The sequence below is a fragment of the Rhinoderma darwinii genome, chromosome 7 (assembly GCF_050947455.1).
Source record: "Rhinoderma darwinii isolate aRhiDar2 chromosome 7, aRhiDar2.hap1, whole genome shotgun sequence".
NCBI lineage: Eukaryota > Metazoa > Chordata > Amphibia > Anura > Rhinodermatidae > Rhinoderma > Rhinoderma darwinii.
In genome coordinates this window covers 41,655,196-41,676,050 of record NC_134693.1, presented here as the reverse complement: position 1 = coordinate 41,676,050, position 20,855 = coordinate 41,655,196, and the positions used below count along the sequence as shown (strand labels likewise).

The following is a 20,855-nucleotide window of genomic DNA, read 5'->3' as shown; positions in this document are numbered from 1 at the left end:
GATGATTTGTAGTTTTCATTGCTACTATTTTTGGGTACATGAGACTTTTTGATCACTTTTTATTCCTGGCATATAATAACGTGTTAATTTTTTATTATGGGATTTTTTTCATTATTTTTTTTCTAAACTTTTTTTAACGTTCATTCCGATCCCGGCCATTGCAGCAGGGTGTAACCTGTATCTTACAGCTGCCACTCACTGCGCGGGCACAGCTCCTGAAACGACCCTCTCCCCACTACATACTATTGCACTGCAGGAACAGGTAAAGGTGAAAATCTGCAACATCAATAAGGAGTTAATATGCACTTAGACCTGAATTATGTGCAAACCATATTTACATGAGACCGAAATGAAATGTTTACAATAAAAAAAATTACACTTACAGGATGGTTTTTCCAATTTTGACTATTGGGTTAACTACTGAGTTGTCCTTTTACTAAATGTTGTTTCTATATCCAACAAGCACACTTGTAATTTGTCTTTTGTCTGTAAGGGTATGTTCACACGCACTAATTACGGACGTAATTTGGGCGTTTTTGCCCCGAATTACAAATGTGCCTGGGCACAAAAGTCCCAATTTCCCAACCACTGTTTAGATTGTATCAATTAAAATATAACTTTTTTTGCCCCGAATTACGTCCGAAAATAGCGCCTCAATAGCGCTGACAAACATCTGCCCATTGAAAGCAATGGGCAGACGTTTGTCTGTTCACACGAGGCGTATATTTACGCGCCGCTGTCAAATGACGGCGCATAAATAGACGCCCGCGTCAAAGAAGTGACCTGTCACTTCTTTGGCCGTAATTGGAGCCGTTATTCATTGACTCCAATGAATAGCAGCGCCAATTACGTCCGTAATGGACGCGGCGTTCAAGCACATGCCGTTACGGCTGAAATTACGGGGATGTTTTCAGGCTGAAGCGGCCCCGTAATTTCAGCCGTTACGGACGCCCTCGTGTGAACATACCCTTATACGTTCTAGTCAGTTCTGGACTTTTCCACAGACATTTTATTTAACCCTCAATTAAATGATAATGAAGTAATTGTTTTTAAGTGACCATCCAAATACTGTTACCAGGATTTTATCTATTTCTCTGTATTGGATGATTTTTTTCAAGCCCTTTTAAAGTGGTTTCCAATAACTAAATATTTTTGATCTATCAATTGGAAATATATTATGAATCTGTCTAGGGACAACCCCAACAGTGTCGGGAATACACAGTAACTGAGTGTTAAGCTGGCCTTGCATTTTAGATCGCTGTCAGCCGAATGCTCGTCTGACTGACAGCTTTTCCCCCCCAACTCCACCATTAACATTGGCCGAGCATGCATATATTTTCAGGGAGAAAGACTCTTCCAGACTCGTCTAGCAGCGGCTTATCTAATAACAAGCAAAAGGATCGGGCATTTTCTAATTCTACGGCAGATGTCGGGATGCTGTCATAAACATCAGATGGTCAACTGGTACGGCCAACGTCTAATGTTCATGACCAGCCTTACAGATTTCGATGCAAAAGTGACTGCATTTTGTTTGGTTACCTCTCTGCTGAAAATTGGCACCACATCTCTCTAGTTCTTGACCTATATGTGGGCATCCCAAATTCTATACCCTCATCAACGTAACTCTTATAATTGTATTGACATGTCCCAGAAATGCCTTTTCAAAGAACCAAGTTACATTAGGATTAATACAGCTGCTCGGCAGATATAAAGATGACCTAGCCTCATCAAGGTCGAAATACCAGAATAAGCTAACAAGGTCAGACTTTTCTTTATACTTGATGCATTATATACAGGTTTCATTAATATTTCTTTTTTTTTTTTTCTCTCCGCCACAGCTACTACTGACATCATGATCACTGTAACAGAACTCCGATTTTTGGCAGACGCCCAATCATCTTATCATATTTTGAAGCCATGGTGGGACGTGTTTTGGTATTACATCACAATGGTAATGTTGATGATAGCAGTTCTGGCGGGCGCTCTGCAGCTCACACAAAGCAGAATGCTCTGCCTTCCTTGTAAGGTGGAAGTGGGCAATCACTGTGCACATCCTCTGGATCAAGTCACTGTAATGATTAATTTGTCAGCCAGTCTCTCGAGAAAAATAAGTCCCTCAACAGGAATCCAGAATGACTTGCACCGCCAACAATATGCCTATATTGATGCAGTTTGCTATGAGAAACAACTGCACTGGTTTACAAAGTTTTTCCCCTATCTGGTGTTTCTTCACACTATAATATTTGCTGTATGCAGCAATTTCTGGCTTCATTACCCAAGCACAAGTTCTAGATTGGAGCACTTTGTTGCTATTCTTTATAAATGTTTTGATTCTCCATGGACAACACGAGCTTTGTCCGAGACGGTTGCTGAACAGACCATGAGAAACTGGACAAAAAAACCATCACGACGGTTGACCAGTGAAGACACAGATCCAAGGAAACAATCCTTACAAATTGGGGTTGAGGCCACTGCAGTGGAGGACGATGCTTCAAGTGTACTGGACAAAAAGGAAGGTGAACAGGCCAAGGCCCTGTTTGAAAAAGTCCGCAAGTTCCGTCTTCACGTTGAGCAGAAGGACATCATCTATAGGCTGTATCTGAAGCAGATTGTTGTTAAAGTCGTTGCTCTTCTCGTAATTATTACATACGTGTCTTATTTTTTGATGCATATTACATTTGAAATAGATTGTAAAGTTGACATTGAAGCTTTTACAGGGTACAAGAGATACCAATGTGTTTATTCTCTTGCTGCAATTTTCAAGCTTTTGGCTACATTTTACGTTCTACTTGTATTTTTGTATGGGTTTGCTTGTTTTTATAGTCTGTGGTGGATGTTGAGAAGTTCTCTGAAACAGTATTCATTTGAAGCCGTGAGAGAAAAGAGTCACTACAGTGACATCCCCGATGTCCAAAATGACTTTGCCTTTATCCTTCATTTAGCAGACCAGTATGATCCACTGTACGCCAAACGTTTTTCAATATTTTTGTCTGAAGTCAGTGAGAACAGACTAAAACAGATTAATCTCAACAATGAGTGGACCGTGGAAATGCTGCGTAATAAACTGACCCGAAATTCCAAGGACAAAATAGAGCTTCATCTTTTTATGCTGAGTGGGGTGCCAGACAATGTATTTGAACTCAATGAGATTGAAGTTCTGAAATTGGAACTTATACCAGATGCCAAGATCACCCCAATGATAACGCAACTGGTCGACCTCAAGGAACTCTATATATACCATTCGACGCTTACCGTGGACCTACAAGCTCTGAGCTTTCTAGCTGACAACCTTGAAACTCTACATCTGAAATTTACTTCGGTTGAAAAAATTCCATCTTGGATTTTCCTTTTAAAGAATTTGAAGGAATTGTTCTTAGCAGGATGTATTGACAACTACAGCTTTGCACACATTGAGGGCCTTCAGGACTTGAAGAACCTGACCACCCTATACTTGAAGACCAGCATTCCCCGGATTCCACCTGTGCTTACAGACACGTTACCATTTCTTCAGAAACTTAGTATTAATAATGAAGGAAATAGACTATTAATCTTAATTAGTTTAAAAAAGATGATCAACCTAACCAACCTAGAATTAATAAACTGTGACCTAGAGCGAATCCCACATTCCATCTTTAGTCTGGCAGAACTTAGAGAGATTGACTTTCGAGGAAATAATTTTAAAACTGTTGAAGAAATTATTACTTTTCAACATCTGCCCAAACTGACCTGCTTAAAACTGTGGCACAACTCCATTGCCTACATACCACTACAGATTGGAACTCTAGCCAACCTAGAACAGGTCTATCTTAATAATAATAATATAGAAATTCTCCCACTACAACTATTTCTATGCAGCAAGCTCCGGATTTTGGACCTCAGTCATAACAATTTGAATTCCATCCCGGACGAGATCGAACTTTTGAGAAATCTTCAGTATTTTGCTGTGACAAACAACAGTGTAAGTATTATTTGTTATAGGAATACTATTGTTCCAATGAGAAATGTTGTCGAAGCGATAATGGATACACATATGGAGATTAGCACCTTTTTATACTTTAACCAAGAAACCTCCTCTTTCCTCCTTGCATTCAGTTAATAGAATTTCTAGACATTTATCATGTGGGGACACATGTTGATGGTATTATTCTTCCGCTTGTCAATGTAGCAGATGTGCTTCCTCTATGTACTTGAAACTTTTAGCATCTTGTGTGAGCAGCAGTATTTTTTTAGCTGTTTATTATAAGATCCTCTGCTCTATGGACTAGTGCTGCAAAGGCTCATTCACACGACCATTTCCGTTTTGCGGACTGCAAGACACTTATTCTAGTAGCTTCCGTGTGCTGTCCGTTTTTTTGGTTGTTGTTGCGGACCCATACACTAGAATAGGTAAAACGGTCAAGAATAGAACTTGTTTTATAATTTGCGGAACGGACACACTGATCAGCAAAAAAAACGGATGCTTGCATGGCTCAGGATGCTATCCGCAAAAAACAAACAAAAAACAGGACACTGAAGAAAACAACGGTCGTGTGCACGAGCCCTTATGGAGAAGGCAGAGCTGTGTAATGTAGTCCCAAACCTCTTTAATGAAATCTATAAAAGGGCAAGCAGGAGAGACATGAGAATGATCTTTATGTGGGTTATCATTAAAAGGGTTGTGCCAAGATCACATTGTGTCTGATCGCTGTGGGCCCCACCGCTATAACCCCCACTGGTTACTAGAACAGGAGTCCTGAGTCCCCCATTCACAACTGCAGTGGGTAGAACTGTGAATAGAGTGGCAGTCGAGCATGCGTGGTGCCGCTCCATTCAAACTCTATGAGACTGACGGAGACCGCTGAGACCACCGCTTTAAACAAGCTCCTCCTCAGTGCTGGGGATGGTGCAGTGAGGAGCAATGGGGGGCTCTGGACCCCAATTCTAGTTATTGGTGGGGGTACCAGCGATTTGGCTCACAGGAATCCGACATCTATCACCATTCCTGTGGATAGGTGATAAATGTCGACCTTGGGAAAACCCTTTAAAGAGGCTCTGTCACCAGATTATAAATTCCCTATATTGTACATGATGTGATCGGTGCTGTAATGTAGATTACAGCAGTGTTTTTTTTATTTACAATAATTTTTGACGGAGTTATGACCTATATTAGATTTATGCTAATGAGTTTCTCAATGGACAACTGGGCGTTGTACAGAGGAGTGTATGACGCTGACCAATCAGTGATCAATCAGCGTCATACACTTCTCCTTTCATTTACACTGCAGATAGCGATATAGCTATATCTTTATGTGCAGCCACATACACAAACGCTAACAATACTGCAGTGTCCTGACAATGAATATACATTACCTCCAGCCAGGACATGATGTGTATTCATTCTCCTGACCACTTCTGTAGCGTCTCTGTGAGTTACAGCACAGCACAGCGAGATCTCGCTGTGAATGACAGTTTACAGCGTAATCTCGCGAGACTACGCCTGCTATGCTGTAAGTCACAGAGAAGAGGTCAGGAGTCTGAATAAACATCACGTCCTGGCTGGAGGTAATATATATTCATTGTCAGGACACTGCAGTAATGTTATAGTGTGTTTATGTGGCTGGACATAGCGATATAGCTATATCACTATGTGCTGTGTAAATGAATGGAGAGAAGTGTATGACGCTGATTAGTCACTGATTGGTCAGCGTCATACACTCCTCCGTACAACGCCCACTTAGTCAAAAAGTAAAACACGCCCAGTTGTCCATTAAGAAACTCATTAGCATAAAGCTAATATAGGTCATAACTCCGTCAAAATGATCGTTTTTCTAAATAAAAAACACTGCTGTAATCCACATTACAGCGCCGATCACATCATGTACAAGATAGGCCGCTTATAATGTGCTGACAGAGCCTCTTTAAGTGGTTCCATATGTAGTAAATTAAGTTACAAACTTTAAGTACATGCAAAACTAAACCGGAACGTGGCTAATTGACTTCTGTGAGAGCGTGTTGTGGGCATGCTCTGTCATGTGCAATATTTACTGCCTCATCGCCTATTATCAGTGGTGTGGTCCTTTGCTATTTGCCTCCAGCCTTATGTTTCATATTAATTCTGCTCTGAAGGAACCCAGCTTGTGAGTGACAAATGTAAAATACAAGATGCACATCCTTCATTTTTTATTTTTGTCCATAATGTCTGGTTCATGGAAATCCTAACATTTCTGTCTTTTCTTTACAGATTGAGATGTTACCAGATGGGCTGTTTAAATGCGGCAAACTGCAGTGTTTACTATTGGGGAAAAACAGCCTGAGCATCCTGTCACCGCATGTCGGTGATTTAATAAACCTTATCAAGATCGAGCTGTTCGGAAACCAAATTGAATCTCTTCCTCCCGAGCTTGAGTCCTGTCAGTCACTAAAGCCAAACTGTATTATTGTAGAGACCAATGTGCTGTATACACTGCCATCGTATGCAAAAGATAATCACAAGTCCACTCATAGACCGGAAACCCGCCACATTAAGGTGTAGATCATCATAGACCGGAAACCCGCCACATTAAGGTGTAGATCATTACTGCCTGTCGGACACGTTAACCAGAACATAACGCTGGAATTGCTCCCTTTAGCCTTGGAAGTGTTTTTCCATACTAATATCGGGGAGCAATAAAGTCTGCTGGCTGTCCAAAACAGCCTTTGTCTTATAGGACATCTCCCAGTAGCCTGCAGGTTACAGTCATAATGTCCCAAAAGAGAAAAGAAACAATTGCAATAACATTTACTAGTAAACTGTTATTTATGCAATTCCTAATGTATTCTTTGTAATGGTCCTAAAGGGGTCCTTCGCTGTAGCTGGTGTCTAGGGACTGTCACCAGAATAGTTAAAATCTTCTGTTTAGTTTATTTAACATTTTTCTGTATTTTATAGCACAAACGAATTAAAATAAAGCGCTGGTAACAAAAAAATAAAAATATATTTTTTAAAGGGGTTGTCCGGTTTCAGCAAATGTAATGTTGTTTTTTTTGGATAATTAAAAGTTATACAATATTCCAATATCTATTTTGTATTAATCCCTTTATGGATTTTAAGATCTGTGCTTGTTGTCAATCCGTAGGAACATTATTGTTTACTTCCAGTGGATAAACTCCTGGTCATGTGATGGACACACAGGGGCCCGGATCGTTACAGTTGCAGTCTGTGAGTATCCGAGCAGTGTTTTCCAGTAATCTCCGCACCTGTGTGTTCATCACATGACCATGGACAGAATTGTGTCCACTGGAAGTAAACAATGGATGTTCCTACTGAATAACAACAAGCAGAGATCTTGAAAACCATCAGGAATTAATACAGAAAGTATATTGGAAAATTGCAAAACTTTTAATTATACAAAGAATAAATATTAATTTGCCGAAACCGGATAACTCTTTTAAGGGACCAAAAAGTGCCCATTTATGTGACAAGTACTTGGATCTTTGAGTGAACCAGGCACTGACTAGAGGAATGTGTGCTAAACTACTGTGATAGTAAAACTTGTAGCTGCGTGGTAGACTTTCTTATTAGAAATGTGTGAAAAGAAATAAAAATTACAGCCGGTGTAAAGATTTTACATTAGGTAGATATCTCAGACTAAACTTCGCCAAAGCTGTGGGTCAGAAATGCTATTGGTTCCATCGGCTGCTCATCCAATGGATTAGAAAAGACTATGGCGGTGGTCTGTATGAGGGGAGGATGGGGGCTACAAGGGATTTATATGCTGCCCTTGTTTCGGACATTATTGGTTGTCCTGATTCCTAAAATTCCATCAGTTTCTTTTTAATTCTTAATTTTGTTTACAATGACTGTGCATTTCCTGCAATGTCTTCCCATGGGATATTAAAGGGATTTCCTGAAAGCTAAAATGTTTCAAAAAGCCTTAAAGTTGGTGTCCACACTTGACTCCATTTTGTTTTTATTTAATTTAAAATTCTGTACTAATTAATTTGTAATATATCTTCATAGTTGTCTGAGCTTTGTTTTTTCTGATACAGCGCTATAAATTCCCTGCATAGACATAAATTTCAAATGATAACATACTAACCACCTACAGCTTCCACTAGAGGGAGCTCAGGAGCTTAATGTATACATTGAGCTCCATAAAATCATATTATGCAGTGAGCTCCCCGCAGGTGGCGGCTGCAGGTAGCTTGCAGGTTTTTCTGTAAATGTATGTCTGTGCAGTGGATTTGGAGCACTGTATCAGAAAAACAAAGCTCTGAGTGCAATAAAGATATATTAAGAAATTAATCGACACAGAATTTTCAGATTCCCTTTAAACTATAATTTACTTATCTTTTAGTTCCCCGCCAGTGTCCGTGTCCCCCGCCAGTCCTCTCTGTGTGTTCATTAATGCAGTGATCTGTTATCTATGCTGATAATACGTCACACTCCAATATGGCCACTTCACCATCTTGCATGTCATTACTATGGACGACACATGACTGTGTTCCTGTGTACCTAGAAGACTGGCGGGAACCCACATTTTTAAATTTTCACAGGTTAAGGCTTTTGAAAAAAAATTCTGCTACCAGGAAACCCCTTGAAATTACAATTTATTATGTTATTTATAATATACATGTAATCTGCCTGCTGAACACAAGAGCTGTGAAGTTCTAAAAGTAAAGGTTGTTTTTTTCAATGCGTCTAAAACAATGCACAATTTTAAGAAGCATTGATTAAAAATGTCGTACCGTTTTGTGTATACAGCTCCTATGTGTCTCCTTAGTTACAAAATACAAACCCTGTGGTCATGTGTTACTTTTAGCTATCTGCTCCCTTTTAGATTGTCTGTAGGTTTACAAGAAGAGGGAGCGGAGTAACATGACTGCAGGATCAGACTACACACATAGTCTGTAAGCATTGAAGACACTTGGTTTGGCATATGAGCCGCATATACAAAACGATATGATCTTTTTACTCCATACTATTTGCAAAGTTTCTTTACTTTTTATTTTGTATGCATGTAGCCTTTAAATTGTAGCTCTTATGTTACCAGTGGAGAGAACCATCATGTAGGCACAATGCAGTCTATATATGTACTAGAAACTAGCGTGTCATATGTCTGTGGCACTAATTCTTAGTGACTACACTGGTTAAAGGTGTTGTACAGATTAAGAAAAACTTGGCTGCTTTCTTCCTAAAACAGCATCACACCTCTCCCTAGGTTGTGTCTGGCATTGCAGCTCTGCTCCACTAAAGTAAAAGGGGTTGAGCTGCAATACCACACACAACCTGTGGACATGTGTGGCGCTGTTTTTGAAAGAAAGCCGTTCTGTTTTTCACAATATTGTACAACTGTTTCAAATATTGGTTGGAACCATAAAATGGTTCATAAATTGTGTTTTGGTTCTTTGAACATAGACTTTAAATACTGACAAGTCTTTCAAGTCCAGATTTGTCGTTGGGCAATTTACTGTACAACATTCCTATATATTAATTATACTGTTAGCCATATCTTCTCATCTCCAGCATATTTTTACTATGCAATTGAGGTGTTTTGGCCTTTGTGATGGTTTAAAGCATGTATATGTTATAAAGCTCACACAGTCCTACAAAACGAAAGGCAATATGTTGTCAAATGACCTATAGTCAGACAATTTCTAGTGATGCACGCACTAAAAGCATGATAGCCTATTCAAAGCTGGTCAATCTGGTTTTGTATGGTTTGTAAATGTTACTGTATCAACTTGCGTGTTCTTACAATTTTTTGTATTTATTTTCATAAGTCATAAAATTTATACTGTTGGAGACTAGTTAACCTTTCTATCTATATCTTTTAGATTGGGATATAGTAATGTACATCTGCTCGGAAGTTCTAATGACATTGTATTCCAGATTTATGACTAGCCCATTTAGTGTTTGCTCATTTATGTCACTCGTGATCAGGAGAAAAAATTATTTTAGCTGGAAAGCGGTAGCAGAATCTTTTGGCAACATCTTTTAATAGGGAATATTGCTCCTATAATTCATATTTTGACAGTATTGTTAAAATTCTTGGACGCTAAATGGGCCATAGATTTATGTATTGAGCTCAGGTTATAGGGCAAGATAATCCTCTGTTAGCTGCCATGTCAATGCTTGTTTTTCCTACAGTGCCATTCCTGGTCGACTGAAGTATTGCAGGAGGTCCATTGAAAACAAAAGGTGTTCATGGCATCTGGTATTTATATCCTCCACCATATAGACCTCTTCTCTGTAGCAGACAACATCTTGAATTTTATTACATGGTAATGCAAGGGAAATTACCATTTCTACACACACGTAATTTAAAGAGCCAACTACAAGACCTATAAAACTATTCAAATGTTGATTATGAGGAATTGAAATCCATTATTGCCATACTTTACTCAGATTGCACTATGTTCAATGTTATAAAGTCTAACTCCTACATTAATGTAGTGTCTCTCGTGTATATAGCAGGAGATATTGTATTGTCATCTTCTTGTGATTTACTGTATTAATGTGCACCATAGTACAATCTATACAATGACATTAATATTCACTGTTTATAACCTACTCATGGGCTAGCCACTACCGTTATATTGTCTGTGTGCAATACGTATTATAAATATATTCAACTTAAGGAATAAAGAGCTATTCAATATTTTCTCAGGACAGCTTTGCAGTTGAGTGGACCTGTAGAGGGTTTTGAGTTTTGTTTCTTTCTTAAACTTTACTAACATACTTAGAATGTTTTAGTGACTACTGATGTAATCAGTTCATAGTATTTTAGGCCACTGGTCCAGTTACCCATAGTGTGCACACAAATATGGGGGATATTCCATACAACACATTAGTTTCTTTTTGATGGAGTTCTCCAACTATTTAATGTGTATGAGGGAGGATTCCAGACACCATAGAAAATCTGCTCTTGGGGTGGGAGGTGAATTAAAAAAAAGTGTCACACCTGTCCGGCAGTTGCCCGTCCCTCCCAATTGTAAAAGGATTTGTATGCCCGTCTGGGGTTAATAATCGATAAACGTGTGTGGCAATCTGGCTGTTTAGGGCTAGGAGCAAGAATGTTTATTACACATTATAAAGTATGTTAATCTTCTAGTCAGATAATCTTAATCAAAAGTGTACCCAGGTAAAAACGATATGTTCACTTCTGCCTAAAGTAAGATATAAATCTCTCAAGGCAAGGAAGTCGCTCTATTTACAAGTCCTAGATTTCTGTCCATCTATAGAGGCATTCTAACCCGCTACATGCTATGTCACATTCTGTGTTAATCTGTCTATTAGGCTTATAAGTGTTTCCTCCTCTACATTAAACTGACTATACAGATCACATAGCTGTTGGCCGAAAGCTTTCTCACCGACTCCCTTATAAACATGCAAGCTTGGATCGGCCGAGCGTGCATGTTTACTTTAATAGGGAGAGCTGGATATGCCACTGCAGTACCCGTTTGGCAGGCTCTTATTTCTCAGGAACAAAGGATTCGGCGTGTTCGTAAGGAAATGCTTGTTAGATGTCTTTAAAGGGTTTTTTTTGGATGGGGGGAGAATACTCTTTTTAAAGGTGATTTCCACGACCATTCAACTGATCACCTATCCACAGGATAGGTCATCAGTATATGATTAAGATGGGTCCGAAACCTGGACCCCGCACCGATCAGCTGCCTCTGGGCGCCGGATGTTTTGAACGGTAAGCAGTAACCGGAGCTGGTAGCAGATGGCTCCACACACTGCATAGCAGCCGTTCTGCAGAACTGAAGCTCTGCTCCTATTCACTTGAATAGGAGCAGAGCTGCAGTACCGCAGCTCGGCCATTATTATGTGACCGGAGCCAACTGCTTCCAGCATGGATGTCCGGTGCCCGGAGGCAGCAGGAACACCTGATCGGGTCCGGGTGTCGGATCCCCACCAATCATGCACTGATGACCTATCTAGTGGATAGGTCATCGGTTGTCCGGTCGTGGAAAACCCCTTTAAGTTTAACCAGCAGGTTCATTTTACTGGGTGTTTTTCAGCACCTGTATAGCAAAGAAGTTTACCATTTGTTTGGTTCCATGTTACACATGGAAGCATTGTATATTACATAAATAGTTATATTTTGATTAATATTGTTATATTCATTTTAGTAGATATGAATTGATATTACTGACTTGTTAAGGGTTCATTCACATACTCTAATGTACCTGGAAACCACTCGGAATCATTTTTAGTCCAATGGCTGTCGGAAACGGCAAACTTTTGTGAATATGTAAAAGTGGAAGTTGTGCCAAATTGTACCAGGAGACCGTATTTCTTATGTGCATGAGACCCAAGAGTACATAGAAATTGTGGAAAATACTCGTCATCTTGATCTCTAAGGTATTTTCCTGTTTAACATGAAGGAGATTGTTCTATCTGAATGTAAGTGTTCGCTGTATTACCATTGCTTTGTACAAAGATTAATATGTGCATTAATTTCCAAATAAACTTTTAGGGTTTTTTTCTTGGACATGATTTTCTTTTGAGGTTTTCATTATTGAGCAGGTTTTCATCTGATCGTCTTTTGTCTATGCATAACAGTGTTTAATGAAGGATGTCAGAGTTTTCATATACTCAAGATTTGTTAATTTGCTCCTACGATAGTTTATCTATAAATGTCATCTAGTTTTATTTCTTTTAGAGTAGTAAAAGGAGTCCAGACTAAAGGCAGACATTGATAGTTATTTATTAAACCTTGTGCATAAAAAAAATCTATCACCTTTCTCATAGGACAGTATACATATATTCCCAGCAAATAATGTGTTTTCAAGAAGATCCCTAGGAGTTTGTCATAGATGGGGAAAAAAACGAAATCTATATATATATATATATATATACACACTACCGTTCAAAAGTTTGGGGTCACCCAGACAATTTTGTGTTTTCCATGAAAACTCACACTTATATTTATCAAATGAGTTGCAAAATGACTAGAAAATATAGTCAAGACAAAGAATGCTCCATTTGCAGCAATTAAAGCATTGCAGAACTTTGGCATTCTAGCTGTTAATTTGCTGAGGTAATCGGGAGAAATTTCACCCCATGCTTCCAGAAGCCCCTCCCACAAGTTGGATTGGCTTGATGGGCACTTCTTGCGTACCATACGGTCAAGCTGCTCCCACAACAGCTCTATGGGGTTGAGATCTGGTGACTGCGCTGGCCACTCCATTACAGATAGAATACCAGCTGCCTGCTTCTTCCCTAAATAGTTCTTGCATAATTTGGAGGTGTGCTTTGGGTCATTGTCCAGTTGGAGGATGAAATTGGCTCCAATCAAGCGCTGTCCACAGGGTATGGCATTGCAAAATGGAGTGATAGCCTTCCTTATTCAAAATCCCTTTTACCTTGTACAAATCTCCCACTTTACCAGCACCAAAGCAACCCCAGACCATCACGTTACCTCCACCATGCTTGACAGATGGTGTCAGGCACTCTTTCAGCATCTTTTCAGTTGTTCTGCGTCTCACAAATGTTCTTCTGTGTGATCCAAACACCTCAAACTTCGATTCGTCTGTCCATAACACTTTTTTACAATCTTCCTCTGTCAAATGTCTGTGTGCTTTTGCCCATATTAATCTTTTCCTTTTATTAGCCAGTCTCAGATATGGCTTTTTCTTTGCCACTCTACCCTGAAGGCCAGCATCCCGGAGTCGCCTCTTCACGGTAGACGTTGACAGTGGTGTTTTGCGGGTACTATTTAATGAAGCTGCCACTTGAGGACCTGTGAGGTCTATTTCTCAAACTAGAGACTAATGTACTTGTCTTGTTGCTCAGTTGTGCAGCGGGGCCTCCCACTTCTCTTTCTACTCTGGTTAGAGCCTATGTGTGCTGTCCTCTGAAGGGAGTAGTACACACCGTTGTAGGAAATCTTCAGTTTCTTGGCAATTTCTCGCATGGAATAGCCTTCATTTCTAGGAACAAGAATAGACAATCGAGTTTCACATGAAAGCTCTCTTTTTCTAGCCATTTTGAGAGTTTAATCGAACCCACAAATGTAATGCTCCAGATTCTAAACTAGCTCAAAGGAAGGTCAGTTTTATAGCTCCTCTAAACAGCAAAACTGTTTACAGCGGTGCTAACATAATTGCACAAGGGTTTTCAAGTGTTTTCTAATCATCCATTATCCTTCTAACACAGTTAGCAAACACAATGTACCATTAGAACACTGGAGTGATGGTTGCTGGAAATGGGCTTCTATACACCTATGTAGATATTGCATTAAAAACCAGACATTTGCAGCTAGAATAGTCATTTAGCACATTAACAATGTATAGAGTGTATTTCTGATTAATTTAATGTTATCTTCATTGAAAAAAACTGCTTTTCTTGCAAAAATAAGGAAATTTCTAAGTGACCCTAAACTTTTGAACGGTAGTGTGTGTGTGTATGTATGTGTGTGTATATATATATATATATATATATATATATATATGTGTGTGTTAACTAAGAACCTCATGTTCATGTTTAGAAATAATGCCTAGCGGCTCAGATCAACGTATACATTGTGGATTGTGCGGTCCATGTCTTTTTCCTCTAAATATTGCTATATATATATATATATATATATATATGATACAGTGGATATAAAAAGTTTACACACCCCTGATAAAATGGCAGGTTTTTGTCATGTTACAAAATTAGCCCAAGGTTAATAATTTCAGAACTTTTTCCACCTTTTAATGTCCCCTATAATCTGTACAATTCCATAGAAAAAAACAAAACAAAATCTTTTAGGGTGGAAAAATACAAATAAAGAACAAAACTAATGTGGTTGCATAAATATGCACACCCTTAAACTAATACTACTTTGAATGACTATATGACGGCATTCAGTCTTTTTGGGTAGAAGTCTCAGCATGGCACATCTTGACTTGGCACTTGTTGCCCACTCTTCCTTGCAAAAGTGCTCCAAATCTGTCAGATTGCGAGGGCATCTCCTGTGTACAGCCCTCTTCAGGCCACCCCACAGGTTTTTTTATTTGATTCAGGTCTTAGCTCTGGCTGGGCCATTCAAAAACTTTAATCTTCTGGTAAAGCCATTATTTTGTTGATTTGGAGATATGCTTTGTGTTGTTGTCACGCTGAAAGATGAAATTTATCTTCAGATTTTTAGCAGAGGCCTGCAGGTTTTGTGCCAATATTGACTGATATTTGGAACTGTTCATAATTCCCTCCACCTTGACTAAAGCCCCAGTTCCACCTGCAGAAAAACCGTGGGTATGGTGTTCTTTTGGTGATGTGCAGTGTTTTGGTTTCGCGCCAAACACACCTTTTGGAATTATGGACAAAAAGTTAAATCAGACCATAACACGTTTTCCCACATGCTTTTGGCAGACTTTGAAGGTCTTTGCAAAACCAATCCGGGCTTGGATGTTTTTCTTTGTTAGAAAAGGCTTCTGTCTTGCCACCCTACCCCACAGTCCAGACATATGGAGAATACGGGAGATTGTTGTCACATGCGGTACACAACCAATACCTGCCAGAAAGTCCTGCAGCTCCTTTACTGTTGCTGTAGGCTTGTTGGTAGCCTCCCGGACCAATTTTCATCTTGTTTTTTCATCAAGTTTTGAGGGACGTCCAGTTCTTGGTAATGTCACTGTTGTGGCAAATGTAATCCACTTCTTGATGACACTGTTCCGTGGTATATCTAATGCCTTGGAAATTCTTTGGTACCCTACTCTTGACTGATGCCTTTCAACAATCAGATCCCTTTTATGTGTTGTAAGCTCTTTACGGACCATGGCTTTTGCTGTCACATTCAGCAATGAAAATGTCAGGAAAATCCTAATAGAACAGCTCAACTTTTTACATGGGGTTACTCAGAATCACTTTAAATAATGGCAGCTGTGTACTGACTACTATTAAATATGCATTTAAATGTGATTGGCTAATTCTAAACGCAACCACATTCCCAATTATAAGAGGGTGTTTACACTTATGCAACCACATGATAGTAGTTTTGTTATTTTTATTTTTCCCTTCTAAATGATTTCAGTTTAGTTTTCAATGGAATTGTACAGATTATGGGTCACATTAAAGGTGGGAAAAGTTCTGAAATTATTCATCTCATACTGATTTTGTAACATGACAAAAACTGGCATTTTAACAGGTGTGTAGACTTTTTATATCCACTGTATATATCCAACAGTATGTGGACACCTCTCCTTATTAAGTTCAGGTGTTTTAGCCACACCCATTGCAAACCGGTACATAAAATCAAGCACAAAGTCATGCAATTGCCATGTATGGGTCGCACCGAAGAGCTCTGTGACTAAACATGGCACGTGCCACCTTTCCAACATGTGAAATTTTTAAATTCCTGATCTGCTAGTTCTGGCCTGGTCGACTGTAAGTGCTATTATTGTATATTCATATTAAGTGGAAGTGTTTAGGAGTAACAACCGCTCATCCACAAAGCAGTATACCACATTGTAATGGTTGCTGACTGCTGGCATCTCTTACCCATCAGCAACTGCAGACTATTGAACTCCAGCCGGCGTCTCCTCCCTCTGATTAGCCGGTGTGCATTACTGTCCTCCTGTTGATGCCCGTAGGGTGCGCGCGCTCGCTTCACTCTTAAAGGGCCAGCACACGCACCAGGAAAATCTCCAACCTATCTCAGCATACCAGGAACTATTTAAGGAACTCTGCCCATTCATTCCTTGCCTGAGCAATGTTGTATCTACCCATGTTTGTCCTGCAAATGGTTCCTTAGCTGTATCCAGTAATTGTGTTTAGTTCCAGTGCCAAGTAGAGTGTTCGAGTTGTGTTTACTATGTGTCCAGTGCCCGTGCCATACCAAGTGTCCGAGACGACTTCACCATCTGTGTCCGGTACCCGTGCCATACTGAGTGTCCAAGATGATTTCAGCTGTGTCCGAGATGACTGCACTACTCCAGTCTGGTGTCCTAGCCAATTCCAGTGTTCGAGGCGACTGCACTACTCCAGTTCAAAGCTGCAGCCTCACGTCATCATCCTACACAGGCCGCTTCCCGCTGACTGTTATTTACCCACTTCTGACCTACCAGGTATTTTGCATTACTGACTCTCACAGACAAAGTTTGATCAGCAGCTGCTCCGTAACGGCGAAGTGGCCCAGTGGGTCTACATACCTGCATGGCATTACAGTTTGCTCAGGCCATGAATCTCGCTTGTCAACCAAAGACAGCGGTCCAGTTGATGCAAGCAGACATGCGTGACCTCCAGGCACATCAGGATCGGCTCCTACAGGCTGTAAACTCCATTATTACCCGTTTGGATCTTCCTTCTATGGCTGCTTCCGCTACTCCACCCCCTGCTATCCCTCCTGTCAGTTTTGGGCCTGTAATTTTGTTGCCACTACCACCTCGCTATGATGGAGATGCAATAACCTGTAGAGGCTTCATCAACCAGTGTCAGATCCACTTTAAACTACATGCTCATCTTTTTCCCCCCTAATGTGACCAAGGTCGCTTTTATTGTCTCCCTCCTCTCTCTGGCAAAGCCCTGGCATTGGCAAACCCTATCTGGGAACGTGAGGTACCGGAGTCGGCAAAACCTACAGTTCCTAGAGGCTTTCCGTACTGTATTTGAAGAACCAGGCCGGACGTCTTGCCGAACTTGGCGGAACTTGCCTGGAGTAACGAGGCCTTGGTAGCAACTTTTTTTGCCAAGGACTGGATCCTCAAATTAAGGATGAGCTGGCAGCTTGTGAACTGCCACCCACTTTGGATGCCCTTATTCTGTTGGCCACTCGTATCGATATGAGGATCCAGAAATTTGCTCAGGAAGTTCGCCGGGAGAAAAGGTCCTATATACTGGCCCCCAGTTTCCAAAGACCCCTACAGTCTCCTCCGGTTGTTCCTCCTGAAGAACCCATGCAGGTGGACAGACTCTGATTGTCAGACCAGGAGTGTCAGCGTAAAGGTTCTACAGGATTGTGTCTGTACTGTGGCCACAAGGGTAATTTCACACGTCAATGCCCACTGAAGCGGAAAACTCCAGAACCTAGGGCTGATTGGGGAGACATCCCTAGGTGGATCGACGCCAACTGCTAAATTCTCTTCCAAATCATCTATTCCCGTGGCTGTCTTCTCGGGTGAAGAATCGCACTCTATCCACACTTATTTGGATTTTGGAGCGGTTTCAAATTTTATTCAGCAGGACTTAGTAGACCGTCTCTACTTGGCCACAGTTCCTCTGGAGAAACCTCTGGCGGTCGCTTCAGTGAATGGACAACCTCTGCCAGACCCAATCTTTTCTATCACCAAACCTCTGAGGCTACTGGACCAATGGACTTGTTTTTTTGCAAGACAATGTTTTTTTTAATAGCACCATTTTTAGGTACATAAAATGCATTGTATAACTTTTTTGGGGGGATGTAGGTGGGAAAAAAACGCAATTCCGCCACTGTTTTTTGGGGCTTGTTTTTACTGAGTTTAATGTGGGGTGTAAATGACATGATTACTTTTTTCCGTGGGCTGCTAGGATTACGGCGATAATAAATGTATATCTCCTTTATATGTTTTTTGTTTTTTTTTACATTCGCACAAAAAATATATTTTTTCTGTATGAGGGCTTGGTTTTTGCAGGACGAATTGTAGTTTTCATTGGTACCATTTTGGGATACATTTACTATTTTTTAAATTTTTATAATTTTTTAAAAATCCACTTGAACATCTAACTTACTGATCGCACGTATAATACATAGCAATACTTTTGTATTGCATTAAATGTGTCTGTGTAAAACTAACAGTCTGCCTGTGGCAAGGCCTAAGGCTGAGTGCACACATCACAGATTTTAATGTGGATTTGATGCAGGATCAAACCCTTTGCATTACAAAGTCTAAAATCCATGACAGAAATCTGCGTTGTGTGAACTCAGCCTTAGGCCTTATTCACACGAACATGTTAAACATCCGTGTGACGGCCATTGAAACAACGGCCTTCACACAGACCCATATAATTCAATTTGGCTGTTCACACGGCCGTTGTTTCAACGGCTCGTGAGGAGGGTCTGTGATAAAATAGGACATGTTCTATTTTTTCACGCTTCATGCATCCCTTCATAGACTACTCTAAGGGGGATGTGTTATATCGCATCCCGCAGCGCAGAGCACGGATGCACTCGCGTCCGAGATGCAGAACGCCCGTGTGAATCTAGCCTTATAGGCTTCCATATATGGAAGTCCTGGGGGCATTGTTAGGCCTCTGGCTGCTATAGAAACGCAGGGCAGCGATGTGGTAACAAAGGGAGGGTTAAAGGCCCAGGATTGGAGCGATCTCCAATCCTGGCTGTTGGAGCAGGGTGTCAACTGTATTTTACAGCCGACACCCGCAAGTGATGGTGCCAGCTCAGCAACTTAGCCCGCTCAATCACAGCGTCGTAATGGTACGACGGCTCGTGTTAACTCAGAGCTGCGACACTGTGCGTCCTGGAATCTTGCGCAAGCGCCGTGTATTACAATAAAGGATGCAGAGTGATGTGTCTAGTCACATGCTCCTGCATCCACTGCCATATTATGAATGGGAGCCGCAGCCATAAGGAAGATACAGCTGTCATAACAAGGGGATGTGTATTACGATACCGGGTAAGTAGCGTTAAACTGCACATTAAAATCAAATAGTACATTTACCAATAATACGGTTTAGAATGCACTCCTGATAGTTGTCTTAAAGTGGCCAATCCATTTAAGAAAAGTTAGTTACCCCTTAAGGACCGAGACGTTTTTCATTTTTTACACCCTGCGTTCCACGAGCCTTAGCTTTTTTTTTTTTTCTGTCAATAGAGTGGTATGAGAACTTATTTTTTGTGGGAGTAGGTTGTAGTTTCTAATGGCACCATATAATGTACTGGGAAACTGAAAAAACAATTCTTTGCGGGCTGAAATTGGATAAAACAGTGATTCCTACATTGTTTTTGTTTTTTTCGTTTTTACGTCTTTCACAGTGCGGTAAAAAAGACAAATTAACTTTATTCTGCGGCTCAATACGATTATGGCGATACCAAATTTATATAGTTTTGTATTTTACTACTTTTTAAAAAAAAAAATGTTTTGTTTCACCACATTCTGAGAGCGATAACTTTTTTATTTTATTTTTCCATGGATTGAGCGGTGTAAAGGCTTATTTTTTGCGGGACGTACTGTAGTTTATATTGGTACCAACTTTTTGATTCCTTTTTATTAAAAAAATGTTTAGAGCGAAGTTAACCAAAAAACAGTTTACATTTTTGTTTTTTACGGTGTTCACCTTGCGAGTTAAATAATGGTTATATTGTAATAGTTCGGACTTTTACGGATGCAGCGATACCAATTTTGTTTATTCTTTACATTACTTAGGAGGGAAGAGGGTTTTTGGTTTTTTTTTTAACTTTTAATATTTTAATTTTTTTTTCACTAATAAATGTATAAATTATTTTTTTTTACACATTTTATTAGCCCCGCTAGGGAACTTGAACCAGCGATCCTTACATCGCTGGTACAATATACTGCAATACTAATGTATTGCAGTATATTGTCATTTTTACAAGCTTCTGTTAAGCCGTGCCAGAGACACGGCTTGACCGAGGCCGACAAAAGGCAGTCCTGAGGGCCTACATTAGGCCCCTGGGTTGCCATGAATACCATTGGCACCCCCCGATCACGTTATGGGGTCGCTGATGAGCTGTCAGAGGGGGGCGCCCCCCTCTTTCAATGCTTCAGAAGCTGCAGTCGCGATTGACCGCAGCATTTTTAGGGGTTAAACGTCCAGGAACAGCGTGATCGCTGTTCCTGGCCATTAGTCCCGGGTGTCAGCTGTAAAACACAGCTGACACCTGCAGCGTATGGAGCGCGCTCAGCACGTGAGCACTCTCCATACTTCCCTATAATGCTTATCACGTACATGT

At 40.3% G+C, this 20,855-nt stretch overlaps 1 protein-coding gene across 4 annotated transcripts in view; it reads left to right on the top strand.

The window, feature by feature from the left end:
- The window catches only part of LRRC8B (leucine rich repeat containing 8 VRAC subunit B), a 29,651-nt gene extending 17,191 nt beyond the window's left edge, over positions 1 to 12,460 (top strand). For all 4 annotated transcript variants that reach the window (XM_075833247.1, XM_075833246.1, XM_075833248.1 and 1 more), the window contains exons 3-4: positions 1,839 to 3,958; positions 6,221 to 12,460. In XM_075833247.1, coding sequence (XP_075689362.1) covers positions 1,853 to 3,958; positions 6,221 to 6,511 — 2,397 coding nt within the window. In that variant the 5' untranslated portion in view covers positions 1,839 to 1,852 and the 3' untranslated portion in view covers positions 6,512 to 12,460. The remainder of the gene's footprint in view (positions 1 to 1,838; positions 3,959 to 6,220) is intronic.
- Positions 12,461 to 20,855: the final 8,395 nt, after the last annotated feature.